The sequence below is a fragment of the Carassius carassius genome, chromosome 5 (genome assembly GCF_963082965.1).
Source record: "Carassius carassius chromosome 5, fCarCar2.1, whole genome shotgun sequence".
Lineage (NCBI taxonomy): Eukaryota > Metazoa > Chordata > Actinopteri > Cypriniformes > Cyprinidae > Carassius > Carassius carassius.
The window spans coordinates 26,948,306-26,969,539 of NC_081759.1; the positions used below are offsets into that span (position 1 = coordinate 26,948,306).

General features: G+C 37.0%; 1 protein-coding gene across 1 annotated transcript in view; it reads right to left on the reverse strand.

The window, feature by feature from the left end:
• Positions 1-3,637: 3,637 nt before the first annotated feature.
• LOC132141110 (ADP-ribosylation factor-like protein 15) overlaps positions 3,638-21,234 on the reverse strand; it is a 123,192-nt gene continuing 105,595 nt past the window's right edge. Inside the window, exon 5 of the mRNA XM_059550346.1 lies at positions 3,638-5,454. Coding sequence (XP_059406329.1) covers positions 5,302-5,454 — 153 coding nt within the window. The 3' untranslated portion in view covers positions 3,638-5,301. The remainder of the gene's footprint in view (positions 5,455-21,234) is intronic.

The window sequence follows — 21,234 nt, forward strand, 5'->3', positions numbered from 1 at the left end:
GATGTGGTCAGATTATACACAAAATACATGGCATGGCTAAATATCATGTCACAATTATGCTATTGCTGTATGATTATATTGGTTCGATATAGCCAAAAGGGTCCAGACTTCTGGCGTGAGACATGTTCCATAATTTATCTCAAATCTTAAAAAAAGGGGACACTTAAGTTTATTCATGGAATGTGCCATACCTAGACATCTAAAAACCTCCGAGAGCTGCTCATAATTTTTTTTATAAAAGTACAGTCTCATGCTCATCATCTTCTCAAGGACTCCGGGACCTGTGTTTCACGAACAATTGCAAAGCTGCGTTTAGATGTCTAAATCTTCCTCTCAGCATATCTGAAGGGGGAGTTAGTCCAAAGTGAGGTCAGTTGGACACATTGGATTGTCTTTTCCATTCATGAGAGGAACACAATGGATGAAATGACCACCACTGGATGACCTTTTCAACAGACCTCATGCCCTCGTTTGATTGACATTTCTCTTTGACGGCAGGGGGCGGAGACGGCTTTTTGTGGGCAATGGGGAGGGAAGAAATCCCTCCTGGGTAAATCCTCATCCACATCTTTTCCTTAGGACAACAAAGAGTGTGATGTTTTTGTCTGAAATAAGGAGCCAGATCCCTTGTGTTTTGATGAGTGGGCCACCTGGGACACACATCTCCATCATCGCGTCAAAAGATGAGAGAGAAAAAAGATGGAAAGAGAGGAGACCACAGGAGGATGGAGGAGAAAAGAAAACCTCCAAAGTACTGTAGCACCAACAGGAGCTTGAATGACAAGCTCAATGGAGACTGTTCAGCCAAGTGACCAAACCTCTTGTCTGTGTCATTAGACCGGCTCGTGCAAACCGACCAAAAAGAGCAGCTCACAGACACTGCAGTGACACAGGCAAGTGGAGTTATCCTTTCAACTTCTATTCAGAGTTATAACAAAACATGCCAGAAGAAGGATCCCAATTTACGGTCATCGTAACCCCAAAACTTTGTACATCTGTAAACCATGACCAAACATTTCAAATGTCCGGAACAATGGGCTTTTTAAAAAAGTTTTGAAAACGCACATAATAAAATTCAAAGCTAAGGAAGAAAGCAAATCAATTGCTATCAAATAGTGTCCATAAAAAAATTATACAAAAAAAGAAAATTGTAGTTTAATAAACATGCCAAACTCTTAATTTTTAATATAATAAAAATATATAATTTTTTTCTCTTTGCATTAGTGTAAATTTATATTAGTATGAAAACTTTTCAAACATCTTTAGAGTTTTAAAATGTAAATAAAATCATGGTAAAATTGTTAATAATTATGTATAATTATAATTATTTACTAAATAATTCTGATTTAATAATAAATAAAAAGATATTAATGGTATTCTTGTTATTACTATTTTTTAAACATATGTACATTGATATTTGGTTTCTAAAATAAATGAATAAAGGTTTAAATAATAATCAAGGTAAAATTATTTTTTGGGGAGTTGCATTACATATTATAGTGGATAGGTATTCAGGTCATTCTATGTATGAATTGCATTTTAACATTGGTAACACTTTATTTTGATAGTCCACTTTAGACATTCTACTAACAGTAAGTAACTCTGCAACTACATGTCATCTAGCAGTCAGTGTATTTGACTTAATACTTAATGTGTTCTAACACTTTATCTTGATGGGTCCACAACATGCAACATACTGACTATAAGAAACTTTGCAAGTATATCAACTTATTCTACTAACCATAAACCTAACAACCTAGTTGCAAATTAATGACAATTAGCTGACATGTAGTTGCAGGGTTACTTACAGAATATCTAATGTGGACTATCAAAATAAAGTGTAACGGTAAACATTTTTTTATTAGTTAAATAGGACAAAAAAATCTTTAACACTTTGTGTTCAGTTTCCCACTGAAACTGATATCACTGATAGCTCACACATGTTGTTTGTTTAAGTGAGAAGGTGTGTGGTGCCACGCTGAGAAGCCTGACATGCATAGGAAAACAGCTTTAAATGAACCGTGGCCGTATGTCAATTTCCTTCTCTCGCCAAAACACAAATACGGGAACACAAACAAGATCTCGTTGACTGGCTTTTGTTACGAGTCCCGTTGTCAAGACTGACTCAGGATGGGAGAGACTACTGTGTTTATCTTTAATCCCGGGGCTTTGAATAAGTTCACTGGTGGCACCGTATCCCAGTCAAGCATGAGGCGTGGGAGATCGGCCCCCTGACCGGGGACAAGCTGAAGCTGTTAAAAAAAGAAAAACCCTTCACAGTGTGGCATGGTACTGGATCACGAGGACCAGATGGATTTCAAGGGAACATCTGTTGCAAGGGCAAACCCCTTCAACAGGTTGTGAAAGCTTGAGATTACTTGGCTGTTTGGACGGAAGGAGAGCAAAACATTCGCCGATTGAGAAAACGTGAACGAATGTGCTTTGTTTTCCTTGTAAACAAAAAGGTTCCCCGACGAGTCATGCATTACCATTTCAGTCTGTGAGGACTTAAACGATGAGGCGAGCTCTGGCCTTTGAGCAAACACAACTGGGAAAAGACTTTCAAGAGGATATCAAGCAAAAGTGTTTCCCCTCCTTCTCAAAAGTCATTCTAACAAAGATCACCACGCTCCCTTCCAAGTCTTTGTCAGTTGCTGGTGAATTCCTGCTAAGGAACTAAAAATAATCTCTGTCTAGACAACAAGCAAGTGTGAATCTGAGCCAAGCGAGAAAAAATTATATGCAAATGGAGCTAAGACTGGTATTATAAAAGACATCCCATGTGGGTGGGTTTTAAGAGCTCGCCTCTCGGTGGTGTAAAAAGCAAGACTGAATCCTAAAACAAAATGGAACAAAACAAAAAAGCTGGGATGTGTTTGTCTCGGTACCTGCAAGGTGTCCCGGCGTGTACCTAATTACATTGCTGACATTCAGATAATGTCGTACCAAGTGGAGGAATAAGTTCCTGGCCTTAGGGCCTGTGCAAATGGTCTGCGGGCCTCTTTTCGGAGGAGAGATGGGCCAATTTTAACAGGCCAAACTGGTTTTCTGCAGTGTTTCTGCTTTGAGGGTGGGCTCCATTAGCGTGACCAAAGGGAAGCAGAGCGCCCAAGAAAGACAGGGCAAAGGGCTTTCTCTGAGAGCGGCTAGACAAGAGCAGCAGACTAGAGAGGAGCGTCGGCAGCAGACAGAGGAAGAGCACATCAAAGAATCTCAGGGGCAACCTGCATGACAGACATTGTATTAAAGCAACGTGGGTAGTTTGAAAAGAAGGGAAGAAAAAAAATAAACCTGGCTGGATCAGGAACCCTGTCTGAGAAACGTTCACTTCCCTTTTTATCTACATCAGATCACGAGCTTTTACAATTTGGGTTCGAGACAGAGATTAGATGGGGAAGCAATGATATGATGGACACTTTGATTATTTTACTGGGTTGCTTTGATTTTGCCGGACGAAGGTGGAACTATTGAGAAACTATTGGCATTAAAACAGCAGCATATCAGATGTATTTTATACTTGCGTGCTGTTGTCTGAAAGGAATCATTTTAAATCATTTCATATTTACAAAAAGATTCAATTGTGAGGTGGTGGTACTTCACAAATCGATGTAATGTCTATGATCAACATTTTAATACATTTATTAATAAAATCACACTTTATTTTAAGGTCCAATTCTCACTATTAACAAACCATTAACTACGACATTTGCCTTGATAAACTGCTAATTTGCTGCTTATTAATAGTTAGTAAGGTAGTTGTTAAGTTTAGGATTAAGAATATGTACTAATAAACAGCCAATATGTTAATAATAGGCATGCTAATAAACACTGTGGTCCCTGTGGAATTGGTCCCTATTCTAAAGTGTTACCATTAATAGATTTTAATATATTAGTTTATAATAACATAACACAGTGAAGGTTAATATTTGCAATGTTTAATTTCCAGACATACAAATACACTTTTAACATTTAACAATTCACAATTTTTATAATCAACAAACATTCCAAATATTATCTGTATAAAACAACATTCACCTAAATTAACAAATGCTTTAAAAACTATCCAATATGTAGTTTGTGATACCTAATGCATTGACTAATGTTAGTGAATTAAACCTTATATTATAGGCATCTGCTAAATGCTTAAAATGTAACTAGTCAAGCGCTACCCCAAGGACTTACAAAGGATCTCATGAAACATCTAACCGCTACATAGCCTTAAATCAATTTAAGGGAAGTACAAATATGTTGCTTTTTGTTGTTGCAAAAAATAAGACATCGAGTGGCTATTGGCGGGCAAAATATGTACAACCTAGTTCGAAATATAAATACAGAAACACAGCATGTGTGAGTCCTAAACTACTCAGAGACTCCCGTGAGACAAAATAACACATCAGAGGTGCGCAGTCAGGAATCTAAATTTGTGGAGAGGAATTTGGATAATACCAGCAGGAAGCAGCGGGTGAGGCCGCAGAGCGTGGCTGGGCGAGGAGTGAGGTGGCAGACAGGGAGGAGTCTCCGCAGACAGTTGGAGGGCTTAAGCCTGGCGGACAGGGACTTGTCAAATGCAGCTGTTGCAGACACTGATTGATAGAGTTTGTATTCCAGCTCAAACCTGAAAACAGCTTGGCCAGTGCCAAGTAAATGGAGTAAGTGGTCTTTTCAAACAACAAAACTAACAACATCGTCTGGAGACAAAAATCTGACAAAAAGAAACGTAAGTAGTGTGCCCATAACCAGTATTGAGAAACTCAACATATAGTCTAGAAAGACATTGTAACATTTTCTTAAAAGAAAGAAAGAATAATGAGTGCAATGGACACTGGATTTGATGAATAAAACAAAACAAAAACACAAATAATATATCTTCATCTTCATCTTCGATAAAGATGCTTATATCGATTCTGAGCCATTATAAGAAATATGGATTAGTTCATACAAATATTGTATGTTTATATGCATGTACAAAATATTATTAACATAAATTCCACACTCACACCACATGACAACCATCTAATAAACAACAAATAGGTTATCAAATAGCTAATTACATTTACAAATAATGGTAAAAATCTGATCTCTTTAAAGGACTTTGGTTCACCTGCTACTAAATCAGCATATGTGTGGCCCTTGACCTGAGGGTAACAAATATGTCAGTCAGCTCATCAAAACATGTGGCAATTTGCATCTATGTCTCCAGTGGGTTATAAAACAACGACAAAGAAGTCAAAAAAAAAAAATCTAACATCCTTCTAGCAAACAACACTTCAAACCCACTTTCCACTTTGAAGTTTGATTGAATCATATCCTGCTAGGTAGCACCTCCTTCTCTTCCAAGAGGCAGATGAGTTGACTGAAACTTTCCTTCACGGCCTCCATATTGCTCGTTGTGCTGCCTGAAAGAATCCATCGCTTCCCTCGGGCCAGCGGCTGCAATTCTAAGTACTTCTGAATCTAAAAAAAAGAAAAGAAAAAAGAAAGAATAGAAACATTTATTCAATTATGACTCTCTCTATCCAATATGTATTTATTTATTGAATATTTATTCAATCATGAGGCTCTATATACAAATTTTGGTTTGTCTAAAAAAAAAAAAAAAAAAACTTAAAGTTTGTAGATGTTGGGTTCAATTTGGTTAGAATTCAAGAGGCCTTGGGAAAAATTCTTTATAAAGAAAAAACAGCCAATGTGATAACTGAAATTCTGTTCAATCAAATAACCGAAACTGTAAGATTTAAGACTTTTTTTATGTTTGGGTTTTAAATTACTCATTTATTTTGCCTTCAAATTCCTCAAGATCCTCTTACCAAATTGCAGCTATTATTATGACATAATATTTTATTATGCCACCCTTAACATAAGCAATGAAAACATTTTTAAGAAGGAAGGTTGAAATGTGTTGTCAAGTTCAAAATGATGTTTATACTTCCTTATCATTAATTAGGAAAAACCGTGAGATGTCAACCTGTGTATGTTTCAATCTATTAAAATAGTGTTTCTGGGACCCCAAACAGAACATGAGGGTTATTTTACCATAACAATAAGACTTTTTCTTTTCTCTAAACAAATCCTCTAGAAAATCCATAAACAGTTTTTATACATTTCCAAATGGTAAAAAGCTTAGTATCTGCTTATTAGGTCAAAACATTCCTCACAGAACAGCAGAGATGCATTAGTGTCCAGGCACTGTCACGTGAGGTTCATGTGCAGCGGGGAAACTATGCAGATTTAGTTAACAAGTACTTGACATACTCAAAACTGTTAGTAACAGCTGATTAAGAGGATCATATGTCAAAGCTTTGTGCTCTGTGCTTGATTATACTTTTATGTCAGCACTTCATTATAGCATGAGCAGATCAGAACCATCTGTTAAATTTGACCTATTCTAGGAATATCATACTGCTTCTGCTCAAAAGACACAACATGACTAACTCTGTAAGTCACAGCAGGGAATAGTGTCAGTTTTGCAGGAGTCATTTGTAATAATAAAAATCAAGGGTATAGCGTTAGTTCGGGCAGGTCACGTTAGTCAAGCCCTATCTACCTATAAGAATACGACACCTAACTAAGCATTCATATATAAGGTCCCTCGGTATTATCAGCAGTTTTCACATTGCTCAATACCTAATTAGATCAAGCATCAACTTCACAGCTGCAGTTTCACTCTCTTGAACGTCTTCACAAGCTAAGTTCCTTTTAATGCTCTCAGGTTATCTGCAACATGCGTGTTGCTAAGGATATCTGAGTTGCTTAGGCTTATTTAGTTGTTTTCAGTTGCACACTTGTGCTAGTTTATGCTTATCTGTTGTCACTGGCAACACGCTTGTCGCTGCAATGTGCTTAACGGGGGTCTTGTCATTTCATGCATTCTGAGTTATTTACACTGTTAAAGGGTTAGTTCACCCAGATAGAAAAATTATGTAATTAATAACTTACCCTCATGTTGTTTCAAACCTGTAAGACCTCCGTTTATCTTTGGAACACAGTTTAAGATATTTTAGATTTAGTCCGAGAGCTCTCAGTCCCTCCATTGAAGCTGTGTGTACGGTATACTGTCCATGTCCAGAAAGGTAAGAAAAACATCATCAAAGTAGTCCATGTCACATCAGAGGGTCGGTTAGTTAATTTTTTGAAGCATCGAAAATACATTTTGGTCCAAAAATAGCAAAAACGACGACTTTATTCAGCATTGTCTTCTCTTCCGTGTCTGTTGTGTGAGAGAGTTCAAAACAAAGCAGTCTGGATATCTGGTTCGTGAACGAATCATTCAGTTTACCAAATCGAACTGAATCGTTTTAAACGGTTTGCATCTCTAATACGCATTAATCCACAAATGACTTAACATGTTAACTTTTTTAATGTGGCTGACACTCCCTCTGAGTTCAAACAAACCAATATCCCGGAGTAATTAATTTACTCAAACAGTACACTGACTGAACTGCTGTGAAGAGAGAACTGAAGATGAACACTGAGCCGAGCCAGATAAGAATCGAGGAGCTGATGATACTGCGCATGTGTGATTCAGCGTGAAGCAGACTGACACACAGAGCACCTGAACCGAACTGATTCTTTTGGTGATTGATTCTGAACTGATTCTGTGCTAGTGTTATGAGCGCGAGTAAACCGAAGGCTTGAATCAAGGGCAATCATAGCAAATGACACCATTACGTCGAGCGCAAAAGAACCGGTGAACCGTTTTCTTCAACCGGTTTATTGAATCGAACTGTCTAAAAGAACTACTGGTGATCCGAAAACCGATGCAACGGTTCTTGACTCGTGAACGAGTCAGTCTTTTGTTCGTTATCTGGCTCGGCTCGGTGTTCATCTTCAGTTCTCTCTTCACAGCAGTTCAGTCAGTGTCCTGTTTGAGTAAATGAATTACTCCGGGATATTGGTTTGTTTGAACTCAGAGGGAGTGTCAGTCACATTAAAAAAGTTAACAGCTTAAGTCATTTGTGGATTAATGCGTATTAGAGATGCGAACCTTTTAAAACGATTCAGTTCGATTTGGTGAACTGAATGATTCGTTCGCTAACCGGATATCCAGACTGCTTTGTTTTGAACTCTCACACAACAGACACGGAAGAGAAGACAATGCTGAATAAAGTCGTCGTTTTTGCTATTTTTGGACCAAAATGTATTTTCGATGCTTCAAAAAATTCTAACTGACCCTCTGATGTCACATGGACTACTTTGATGATGTTTTTCTTACCTTTCTGGACATGGACAGTATACCGTACACACAGCTTCAATGGAGGGACTGAGAGCTCTTGGACTAAATCTAAAATATCTTAAACTGTGTTCCAAAGATAAACGGAGGTCTTACGGGTTTGAAACAACATGAGGGTAAGTTATTAATTACATAATTTTGTTATCAGGGTGAACTAACCCTTTAAGAGTTGGATTCTTATGCATGCGCGTGCAGTCAGCGACCCAAGTGAGGCCAAAAGCACGCCGCCTAATGTTTCTTTCATGGTTACAGAGTCATCGGCATCACTGCAGTTACTTGCTCAAGAGGACTATGCGAGTTCAAGATGAACTACACTAGCCTGCCTCTGGCTGGAGAGAGTAGCTGCTAGCAGTTGGGGCAGAATTAAAAGCAGAGACGTCAAGTCGTACACTTTTTGCTCCTGGTAATGATGCTCTCGCGGTGTTTGCATACTCTATCACATGTGAAGTGAATTAAATGCAATATTTGTTGAATACAGACATTTCAGAAACGTTTTCAGAAACAGAAACACTTTTTATATACTGCTTATATAATAAGTTAACAAGTGAAACATTAACATATGCTATTTATATACCAATAAAGTGGGGATGCTTTTATCAGTGTTTATTGAAACAGGACTCAATATAACAGTGCGACTACACAAAAAATGCTTTTACGTATATAAAAACAGACTTGTGAGAGTCATTGGAATTTAATTGTTAGAATAAGCAGACAAAACACGTCGTGTTTGTCATTACAGAATCTAACCAACGAGAATAAAGTGTGGCTGGTCTTGTTTTGCTCTTGCGGTACTTTGATGCCACATGTGACCGTAAGATGGCTGCAGTGCCGATCAAAGTCTGATAAAATTTCTAACATGAATGTTTTTTTTTTTTTGACAGGTGGCAGCTGATCTTTGCGGGACCACATGAAGTCAAACAAGTGTTTGTTTGTTCACATCAGTTCAGAGATAAATGTTTTATAACAAGGTACATTCTGACACTGGATTTGCACAACGTTTGATACTGAAAGACGGAGCTGTCCCATCGATCATGTATTGCTACAATTGCTATTTGTCAATCATCTTTGACAATAGTTGTCCTGATAGTAATCCCATTTATAGAAGGAAAACATTTAATGTCCCTTATAACCGATCTTGTATCACACTACAATCCTTCAAACGTTTTAAAGTCACAAAAGTTTGGACTATTGACAGTACCTACATATCAAAGCCAACAAAAGGAGACACAGCTTTTTCACATTTGGCTCCAAAATTCTGGAATGGCTATCCTGAAAATGCTCAGGGCTCAGACACACTTTATCAGGTAAATCTAGATTAATACATCTCATCAGCCGAACTGTCACATATTGCACCTGATAGCCTAGCATGTCAGCTTTCTATCGCAGTTACTAGAGATTTTACAAGCACCAGTCTTAACCCAGAGTTGACTGCAGATGATGCCAATAACGAATGGACTTTTATATCACAATCATTATCATAATCATCAGCTGTATTTACTGCATTGATGCATTGCCAGACCTTGGAAAATATTATTAGAACCACAATAGTACTGTATAATGTTTAGTTAACATCCTTCACATTGCACACCATCATTTCCACACTCATCAACATTTTATCAAGCTATTCAACATATAAATCAACTATGAGGAAATAGTTGATAATAATATATTCAAATCAATAATATATTCAAATCTAAAGACATCACCGGCTTTTTGCTTAGTTTGGAGTACTTTCAAAATAATAGGTCAAAATAGTAAGACACTTTTATAGTAGTGCTGTCAAACGATTAATCAAAACCAAAAAAAGTTTTTGTTTACATAATATATGTATGTGTACTGTGTATATTTATTATGTGTATATAAATACTCACACAGGGTATATATTTTTAAAATATTTACATCTAAATACATTTATATTCTTATATTTTATAATATACATAAATATATTTAATATATAAACATTACATATTTTCCGTAAATATATACATGCATGTGCTTGTATCTATATATACATGATAAACATACACATATTATATAAACAAAAACATTTTTTTTGGATGTGATTAATCGTTTGACAGCACTGATTTATAGTGTTACAAACATTTCTACTTCAAAAAATTATTTTCTTTTACACTTTCTATTCATCAAAGAATCCTAAAAAGAAATGCATCGTGGCTTTCACAAAATCTTTGCCATAATAGAATAACTTATATTTTAAAATATGTTTAAATGTTATGGATTATTTTAAATTGCAATATTTCATAAAATAACTGTTTTCTTTAATTTTGTTTCAATAATTGCAGCCTTGGTGACTTCTATCCGAAGCATTTTTTTTTTTTTAATCCTATCAACTCTAAACTTCTGTATGGCTGTGCATATTTAAATTCCTTTTTTTCTGAATGACCCTAATTGATATGAGATAACGAGATATGAGACATAGTGAAAACATGATATCAATAGATATTTAGTGTAGATACAGACAGATGGTCATCTATTACCTTCCTCAAAACAAAAGAGACACAGCATCAGATGTCCCTAACCAAATGAGATATCCTGCAAAGTGCTGGTAGATAAAAGCACAAGGAAATAGAGTTCACGGGGCAGATAAAGTTAGACCAGAGGATATGTTGCTACAACAAACAGATGCAACCGTATCTATCGTTTCGCAATCTGCAAGCATGATGGACACTCTCTGCTAATCTGATGATAACAGACAGAAAGACTTGAAAAATAAAATCAAACTGTTTTGTGTGCTGAGTCTTTTGTCCAAAGCACTCTAATGGAATCCACCTCAAATAGAATCACATACGAAGCACTTGTTTTTGCAGCGCTGGCATCTAACTGTGCCATGTTGGGATTTATTAGTGTCTGCTGTTTTCATGACAGCCTACTTCACTGAGTCAGAAGATTGTGTCTCGTCTTTCCTCCAGCAGAGTCTTTAGGGGGCACTGAGCTGTGCCTTGCTCATAGTGTAACAGGAGTTTAATGACAGATTAGGTCACTTCAGCCCGGGCCTGACCGACCCAAGCAGTGTTAACAAATTTGTCTTGGTAAAAGGAGCTGCCTCGGGTCTGCTGGCTTACCAGTCAGTCTGTCCGTCTCTCTGCAGCAGGCCCCCTTCTGGAGAACACAAGGCTTGCACTGAATCTGTCAGGTCACATAAATGATGAAAACAGGAGCGCAAGAATTTCTTTCGTCGTCATGAATAAAAGTGTACATTTCTTTGGGTTTCCTCACGTTAGTTTGAAGTTGCATGACAAGGTAAGCCTTGCACAATGGTGGCAGATGGCTGTTGGGGTGACCAGTGGATCATACAGTCAAGCCTTCGGGACACTGGGAACAATGATTGGACTAGCTGTACAGAGAGACCAGCTTACAGCTTTGAAAAGTTGTTGTGTCGTCTAGTTCCATAAATTTCCCTCACCTTAAAGTCACTATGGACAGAATGGTAGAACAAAAACAGGAAGAAAACAACACTGTACTTCTTTCAAGCATGACTCATGCCATTTGAATGTGTCGAAGCCATCTTAAGCAAATTCAATATTAATTTGTTTTGTCCTCATGTAAAGTAGATTTTATGATAATTAGAACAGATAAATGTTTCTATCTACCAGGAATATAAATGTTCAGTTTTCAAGGCTTTATTTTTTCAACATTTTCAAAAGAGGCTTTTACAAGTCAACATTCAAAGTTTGTTTTTCCACTTAAAAGTACATTCATATAAATGTCTTTAAATTTCAGTTGATTTTATTTGTGCACTTTCCTTTGAATTGGTGTTCTGCATCCTTTTTGTTACATTAATTAGTTTTTAATTTAATTAGTCTGGTTGTTTGATGAAAAAGATTAAATGTAGTTTCAAAAAACACGTTAAGAATCCATACAACTGCAGCAGCGGAGGACTATTATTTTGCTGCACGGAATTGAGGAAGAACGGATGACAACAAGGTTTAATCTTCCAATTCCAGTCCAATCAGCAGAAAGTAGCATTTAATTCCAGCCTAAGTGTTGAAATAAAATATTCAAGCTGTTAATTCTTTTTTTTTTTAACCCCTGAATGATAAATTATGCTGTTTTCTTGTTTTTTGAAAAAAAAAAAAAAAGTTAAAACAAAAAAGGAGCCATTTTCTAATTTTTCTACTTCGAATATTAAATACAAAAATGAATGTTTGGATGATACAAAGACCAATTTGGCTTGATTTTTTGCTTTTAAGTTCAGGGGTAGAAAACAGATAAACAACTGAATATTCGATAACGACATGCAGACGGGGCATTAATTGTTTCTTTTTTACCAATCAGTCAACCAACATTCAACTCATGCAACAGATTTTACTGCTATCAATATGAAGTCTTTTTGTTCCCTAAATTAAAATGACCAATTTTGCATTCTGAACAATACAACTCTGTTACATAAGCAAGTAATGCTTATTTCAATGGTCTCTTTTGAACATTCGGTTGACAATAAGTAATATTGCACCTACATGCTCTCAACTAACTCTCAGAGTATTAGTAGACTCTTTATCCCAACAGACATTCTACTGACTATACGTAACTTTGCAGGAATGTCAACTTATTCTAACTCTAACCCTATTTGTCTATTAATAATCTACTAACACTCTAATGACAGTAGGTAGATATGTAGGTGCAACATTACTTAGTCAACAGAATATGTTAAAAGGACCATTAAAATAAAGCACAACACAATCAGAATATAAGACAAAGAAGTGATATGAAAGAAAAAAAGACCTGTTTTCAGCCAGCTGATACAACAAAATGCTAATTTGTTACGTGTGCGAGGGTGGGTGGTAACTTTAAGACCTTTTCACTTTTGACTGATGATTGCATAGGGGGCCGAGTGTGTCCTGCTGATTTTAGGCCAGCAGAGATTACCATTACATCTGATGATCTCAAGAGAAGAGCTATGAGAATCAATGGGTGTTGGCACAGGTGTCACATCAGAAAAACACAAATCGGGAACCGTCACTCCTCCAAAGAAAAACAATGATATGTTAATTACATCAGTGTAAATTACCACAGTGAAAACAGCAAATGCGCAGATGAGGGCTAGAAGGGATAAACAATTATCAACTGTTTATTCAAGCTAGAACTTTGTGGCCCATCTATATGATGAGAGGAGACAATCTCTAGCCATGTGAATGACTGTCTAAAGAGGGCCAGACATGGCATGAGCTGAATGGAGTGTCTGGTCTGCACAAATAGGCCAGTGGCCAGAAGCCGATCTGTAATTCTTCTCGTTGCTCTCTAGTCAGCGTGAACTGCAACAGATCCAGTCCTGCTCTTGAGTTCTCACCATTATGTATGTGTTTCACAGTCAACTGCAGATATGAATGTCTTTTCATTTCCATTCTTGAGGTTGGGGCTTTACCAAGGCAATTCAGGTTACAAGTCATTCTCTTGGGTGTGATGGATAAATTCCATGTGGGTTTGGAAACCGCAAAACTCTTTGGTTACTTGCCCAAGCAAACAGCCACTAGACCATTTCATAGCACCAGTCAGAGTTAAATGAACATAAATGGGTTTCTATGTTGAGTTTTGTTTATATAGCACCACACGGTACTGTAGATCTGAATAAAACGACTGGGGCTGTAAAACTGCCAGAGGGAAATAAATATCTGCTAAAACTCATGCCTTATTCATTTGAAAAATGAAAATGTATAATCAGTTTGTCAGCAAACATCTCAAAAAATTTGTCTGCCATCTCATGTTCAACTGCAGTATTCGTTAAGCTTGTGTTGTCAAATGAGCTCAGACATCGTGACTTTTTGTTAAAAAATAAAGCGGTTTTCGAGACAGCATAGATGTAGTTGACCATTAACTAAGGTTAGCTGTTGTAACTGATCAAGTCTATCTGGATAAAGCATCTGTCAAACACACAAATGTAAAAATGAAAGAGAAAAAAGACAAAACTGAAATTGCTGAAAGTTTTACATAAACTGGTCAATTTCTTGTGTGCTCAAAATCATCCGTGAACATGAGTATTTTTGCTACGTTGCTGTGGTTAGACAGCACTAAACAACTGTTACACTAGATAGAAAGACCCAACTGAAGAACATCACTGGGGCTCACCTTGGGCATATAAGGGCGTGCTCAGATATCAGAAAAAGCCAATTACTCTGGGTGACAAGTTTCCCCCTGAAGATATCAGTCAGCTGTGGAGAACACACTTGAAAGAAATGTCTAGATATCGCCAGATGCACTTACCATGAAATTGAGCTGGTCTCACTTGTTTTTTCAATGTCTAAAAAGCCTGCAGTTATGTGCTTGGCAAGGCACAAGGCTTTCAAAGAGGCACCATAAAATATCACTTACAGACAATATCTAATGCTTTGGACACAGATTGTGAAAGTATAATCTTTAAAGAGCAATTTTGAAACAAACAGATCAACTTGTTAATGGACTTACATAAACACCTACAGGTTCAAAGAGATTTATCCGTTATTAGTAGCATGTGAAGCATGGTGATTTTAGCTAGAAGTTTACACAAACAGCCCCCCTTTCTACATTCTTTACCGAAACAGTTACATCTACATAACCATGCTTTCTCATGAGGTGTTATCTCTTCTACTCGTTAGTGCTGTTTATCTAACCATTTCTCGACCTAATCTCATTCACATGGCTATAAATTTTAGCAGTTTGTGTATGTTTCAAATGGGTCTGATATGTTATGTGGTCTGCACTGATTCAAGCATAAATCACAATAAATCCATATTGGCGAGAAACTGTAAGTTTTGAATACTTCTATCGTCTAAATGCAAATTTTGTCAATGTCTTGGAGCACACTAGCTTATAGATAAACTTAATGCTTACGTATACTAAAAAACTTTTGATTTCATGGGTACTTTAAGACAAGTCAGTTAGAATTTGGTATTTTTTGAATTTAGAATTTTTGCATCATTTTAAATTCTAAACAAAAATGTAAATATTAATAACAAATATAATAGTATTAAATTGATCGCAATGAAACATAATAACTTGATCGTTAAAAAGGTGAAGAATATATCTTAAATCTTTGATATTGTCATTGTCAACTCGATAGTTCTCCTGTGAACTCGTAGTATAGTAAAGTGTCCATCAGATGCAAACTTCAAAATCCTAGTGGATGGAGCAGGTTATCTGGATATTTGTTGCCAACCTTGTAATTAATACTGCTCATTTAGGCATACTATTCATTTGACAATTTTTTTGCATACTATTTGAGGTACGAAGGCATGTTTGGCATATTCTGACACTGGGAATTGACTGTTTGTGGGTGGTTAGTAAAAAAGACAGTTTTGTGCTATGAAATTCAATGTGGAACCCGACCCAGAGTGTGGCAGTGAGCAGTGGAGAAAGACGGACCGAAGTGAGAGTCCCTATAAGTTTGCTTGGATGCTTAGGTACAGTAGGTCCCAAAATCCCAGTGAGGAGAGTAAGAAGACCCAGCCAAGATCAATAACCCCCGAAGCTTCACTGGAACACCGCCAAGGTCTTGCTGGGCAACAAATGAAGACTTTAAGCGGTGCTGTGCCATTCTGGCCGGAGATTTACTGTCTTGTACCACTCAGATGGAAGAGCAGCTCCCTAAAAAGCACAGCCTTGTGAAAGAGTTCAAAGCAGACTGATTCTACCCTCACTTTCTTCAAAAAGCCAACTGACCAGTGCCAGATCAGAGGTGTCCTCTGGAGGGTCATAAATCCAGACAGCACAGGGACACTTATCGTGGTCCTTTCCAAGGCTTCAGAACAATGCTATTGCTCTTAAGGCCCAGGAACTGTGATAATGTACTTTCCATATAAGCAGCGACTACAAATGCATATAAAAGATGTCTCAGATATATTCCCACTTGGACAGAGAAGAGCTTGACCTTTCTTTCTTTATTTTTACAACCCCTTATGTTAGTATTGATCTTTTTTCCCTTTATTTTCACTGGGATTGAATGATTACCAAAGCCAGCAGCTGTTGTTTTAGTGAACTACCAGATTTCACTAGCTCCAAAAATTTAGGCGAGACCACCATAACGAGGTATGTGAAATGAATGCGTGCTATACATCAAACATTACTAGGGCCAGACCAAGCACCAGTGACACTTGTCCATAGGCAAATCACACATAATGCTTATGCTGTTGCTTTTTAACATTTTAAACTCTTGCACGGATTCTGATATTCTGCCATTAGGATAACGAATGGATTGAAACCATTAATTTCATATACAGCAAGGGAAAACTGCACCTTACTTCAGTGTTTTGAAGCCAGTTTTGTAAATCAAAGGCTGCACTCCTTAAGAAAAAATGTGTCCAAAAAAGCTATTTTTTTATTATTATTATTATTCAACAAGGACACATTCATTTTCTATTTCAAATAAATGCTTTTTTACTTAATATTACTATTTTTTATTTGTAAACAAATGATTGCAGGCTTCTTCAGAGACTTCTTTCAAAATAACAAAAATCTTACAAACCCCATCTTTAGTTAGTGTGATAGTGTAAATATTGTCTTTAAACACACATGTACACAATGGACATTTAATATATACATGATGGACATCCACTTCAGCGTCAGCCTATGATCTGTTGTGACCGAAGCTAAACTGTTATAAAAGTGAAACGATAGGGTGCAAACGTTCTGTGTGTGTATAAGGGGAAACCCTCTTTGACTGGATTAGTAAATAATTGGCAGGGTCAATGACTGGGCCTCAACTCCTGCACTGACGGCAACCCCAGCACCGTTTATGGGGAAGTAGAGGCTGTGACACTGCATGTCTGGACTTAGTTCAGATTTCCAGTAACTCAATTCATTACGAGCTGGGAAAAGCGCCCCAATAGCTAACATCTGGGCTTTGCGGTTTTAAATGGATGAGTTGGCAGCCTCCTTAAACCTCACATCCAGAATCCATCTATGTTCACCTTCCCCAGACCAGCCCTTCACTACCTTGGCGGTTGGAGGTCTGGGTGGTGGCACAGCAGACCTCACAATGGGGCTCAGGGGGCCTGTGAAAGGCGGTAAAACACCACCAACCGTTCCCTATTCCCTTCGCTGGCCCACCACTTTTTACTTTCCCAGCTCTGACAGGTGAACCACGGGAGAGAAGCACAACAGAGCAGCTCCTAACACACACACCGCTCTCTCTCAAGATGATTTAAAACACACTCCGAGATGTAACCCCCACCCCTTTCCTGTACCTAGTGTCCTGGGACCTCAATCTGAAATCTGTGCTTAAATGCAGTCTTTTCTCTCTTTTTCTTGCGTGCCCTCACCTCACTGTAGTCTTGACAACAGCTTAAGCATGACAAAGTCAAGAACATGGACGTTGGGAGGGGGGCATGGGGTGACTGTTTTCAGTAAATTGAAAACATAGCGAGTGAGTTCAAGGATATTGATGGAGCAGGGAATAAGAGACAGAGAACAAAAGAAAGTAACAAAGAAATATTATTTTACTCACTCGCTCAAATCAGATCTGATTGGTGAGTTCATATATTATCATATAGAACTGACATATTTAGGCAGTACAGAAGTATCATAACCTGTTCAAATTGTTTTCCAGAATATATTAGTCATTTCATCTACACTGGACCCTGAAGCCAAATGTATACATTTATTGTTGCATCTGTACAGATTTAGTGTACAGGCTATGGATGAATTTTGATTGATTTTTTAATTATTTATATGCACCAGTCAAAAACCCAGTCAGCATATACCAACCTATTAAGATGTGGATTCACTGGAAGGTACGCAGTTCCCATACATACCACATGAAATCATTATTCAGAAATGAATTCAAACTGAATTTCAAACATAAAGAACAATGATGTATACTTGACAAAGCATTTAAAAGTTTTTACATTTGAAGATTTATAGGTTGTATGGACAGGGCAATGACAGCAACATAGTGATAGAACAATGGATAGACAGAACGATAGAAAGGAAAGTTGATAAATATACGGATAGAGATAGATGAGCATAACAACAGAGACAAACTGACAAAAAGATAGATAGACATAACAACAGAGAGAGAGACAGATAGACTGACTTTAAAAAATTGTTCACCCAAAAATGAGCATTTTGTCATCATTTACTAACCCTCGTGTAATTCCAAACTTGTATAAGTTTCTTTCTTGTTTTGAAGACAAAAGAAGATATCTGGATTAATTTTAAAGCACCATACATTCATTGGTCTCCATTGACTTCTGAAGTAGGAAAAGAAATACTGTTGAAGTCTATGGGGCCATCAACTGTTTGATTACCAGCATTCTTCAAAATATCTTATTAGTGTTGTCACGGTACCAAAATTTCAGTATTTGGTACCAATACCAGTGAAAATCCACGGTTCTCGGTACCAATTTCGGTACCAAAGCAAAACACAAAAATATGCTTATTTAAAAAAAAAAAAAACTTTTTAGCACTAAAAATAAAACCAACGCCATTCTTTATACTTATTTACAATTGTGCTTAAAGTTTTTCTACAAGTAATATAATTATGAAAAACAGTAAACAAGTTTCACCCAAATTTGTCTTTTAATTTATGAAATTTAAACACATTTTATTTTTGGTAAATAAAGGGGATTTGCTATTAAAATTAAAACATGGAAGAAATATTGTGATTTATTTCTTTAAAAAATAAAGTTTTATAATTTTTTCAGCAGTAGTAGCAGTATCACATACATTTTACTAAATAATAGTAATATTTCTAGCACAATGCCTTTATGTAAAAATTATCTTTTAGGCCTAATGAATGCATATTTGTCATTTTAACTGAACTTAAGACTGGTGGTGATGCTTAAGATATTTTTGGTCATTGAGGGTTTCTGTAAAAAAAATAGTAATAGATCATATTAATTATTATTAAAAGATAATACTACTACTAATTCTACTATCATACTAATGTATATACAATGCACTATGAATTGATGAGCTGCTGGGTTCATGAATATTAATCACGTTGTTTGCGTTCGGTCAAACTGATTTGCTGAAATCAAAACAGGGACGGAAGTAGATCAGTGCCAGCCAATGAAATTGCCATTTGCACATTAGCTCCGCCCACTACCTGAGAAACCGGTATGTCTTCTGCTTGTTCGAAAATGAATAATTCTAAATGAACTCCATTATTTTGACAGTAGAAGACCACAAAGAATAGTTTACATATAGCGTGTCGATTCAGCGTGTGAAGAGTCTCGCTCTCTCTCTCTCTTTGCATGTGTGAGAAACAGCGCTATCAGTAAAGCGACGGTGAGTCGTGCGCCTTCACAAAGAGTTTACAGAGCATCAAATACAGGTGTGCTGTGCGTCCATTGAGATGAACTGAATAGAGAGAACTCTAAAGTTTAGATTCTGAAATTAATGCAAGCGTCATGCGCTTCAGTCTATGTAGTAAACAAACCCGCACGTCTCTGCCATTCATTAATTCACACAGAGACGCGCAGAACACGGATTCATATTTCAAACAACTTTTGCGCCTTAACATTTACAGATACTGGTCCATATGGAGATTTGATTTGATTAATTTATGCTAACTTTGACAAATTCCATGACTGTCCATATTAAAATGTAAGTTTCATTTTTATGACTGGATTTTGAGATTCCGTCCTCGTTTTTTGCTTCGTGGAAATCATAGTGCTGAACCGGGTTTGAACGGGACCTCGGTACTACCGGTACTTAAGAAATCTGGTACCGTCACATTTAAATTTTTTTAGTACCGACTTGGTACCGAAGTACCGGGTCTTTTGACAACACTATATCTTCTTGTATGTTCAACACTGTTGGGAACGTTACTTTAAAAAAAGTAATTAGTTATAGTTACTCACTACTTGTTCCAAAAAGTAACTGAGTTAGTAACTGACTTACTCTATAATAAAAGTAACTCGTTACCAGGGAAAGTAACTATTTGCGTTACTGTTAAAAAAAAAAAGTTGCTATATGTCAAAGAATTTGTATTTTTTTAGCAGTTTTAACAAGTCAGTTGAAATGAGTAGAACAGACAGGTGTTCGTACATAACTTTCGATATTTATTGCACGTCAACAGACAGCAAGAGTTTTATCCTGCACTTCAAGTATTATCTTTGTAAGAAAAGTGTTTTTGGCCACTAGCTTTGTAGATGCGTGTGTCGTTGTGAGATGCTTCATTAAATTAGAGTTGCTTACAACGGATGTCGACAAAGTCTTTGCTCCTGGACATAATTTACACATTACATGTATATTCTTGCCTTTGACCACAATGAATTTGAAGTAGTGCTTATATCTCCACCTTTTTCATCGGATTGCTCCTGACTCGCCATCTCTGCTGCTGCTGCGAAGCTTTTGCTTGTGTGTGTGTGTGTGTGTGGGGTGCCGCTGGCATGTGTGTAAAAACACTGGCTTTGATTGGCTAGCATGAAACACATGACCCTGCCTTAGCCAATCATAATCGCTTATCTCGTTATTAACCCACCTCCTCACTCGCTGTTTGAGCCAGGGTTGCGTTCGGATTATACAGTTTATTCAATCAATGCATAGTAACGCACCGCATTTCACGTCCAGTAATGTTAACGGCGTTGTAACGACGGGAAAAGTAATTAGTTAGATTACCCCGTTACTGAAAAAATAACGTCGTTACCTAACGCCGTTTAAAAGAACGTTATTCCAAACACTGATGTTCAACATTAGAAAGAAACTCATACAGGTTTGGAACAACATGAGGGTGAGTAAATGATGAGAAGATTTACATTTTTTGGGTGAACCATACCAACAGACTAAAGAGATGGATGGATGCACAGGAAGGTAAATACAGATAGACAGCTGGATAGACAAACAAAAGAACAGACAGACACTTTAATAAATCTGGCAACTCAATATTTTAACTTTACCTTATATTGCTGTATCTATCATCATATTTAGCTGAGCATATTAAATGAAAAAAAGTAGCAGACTATGTGGGCTATCTCTAAATCCACTTCTTTTCTGTGTAAGACATGCAAATCCTGATCTAAACTAAACATGCTACTACAAGGTTAGGTTAGCACTAAAGTCATCAGCGT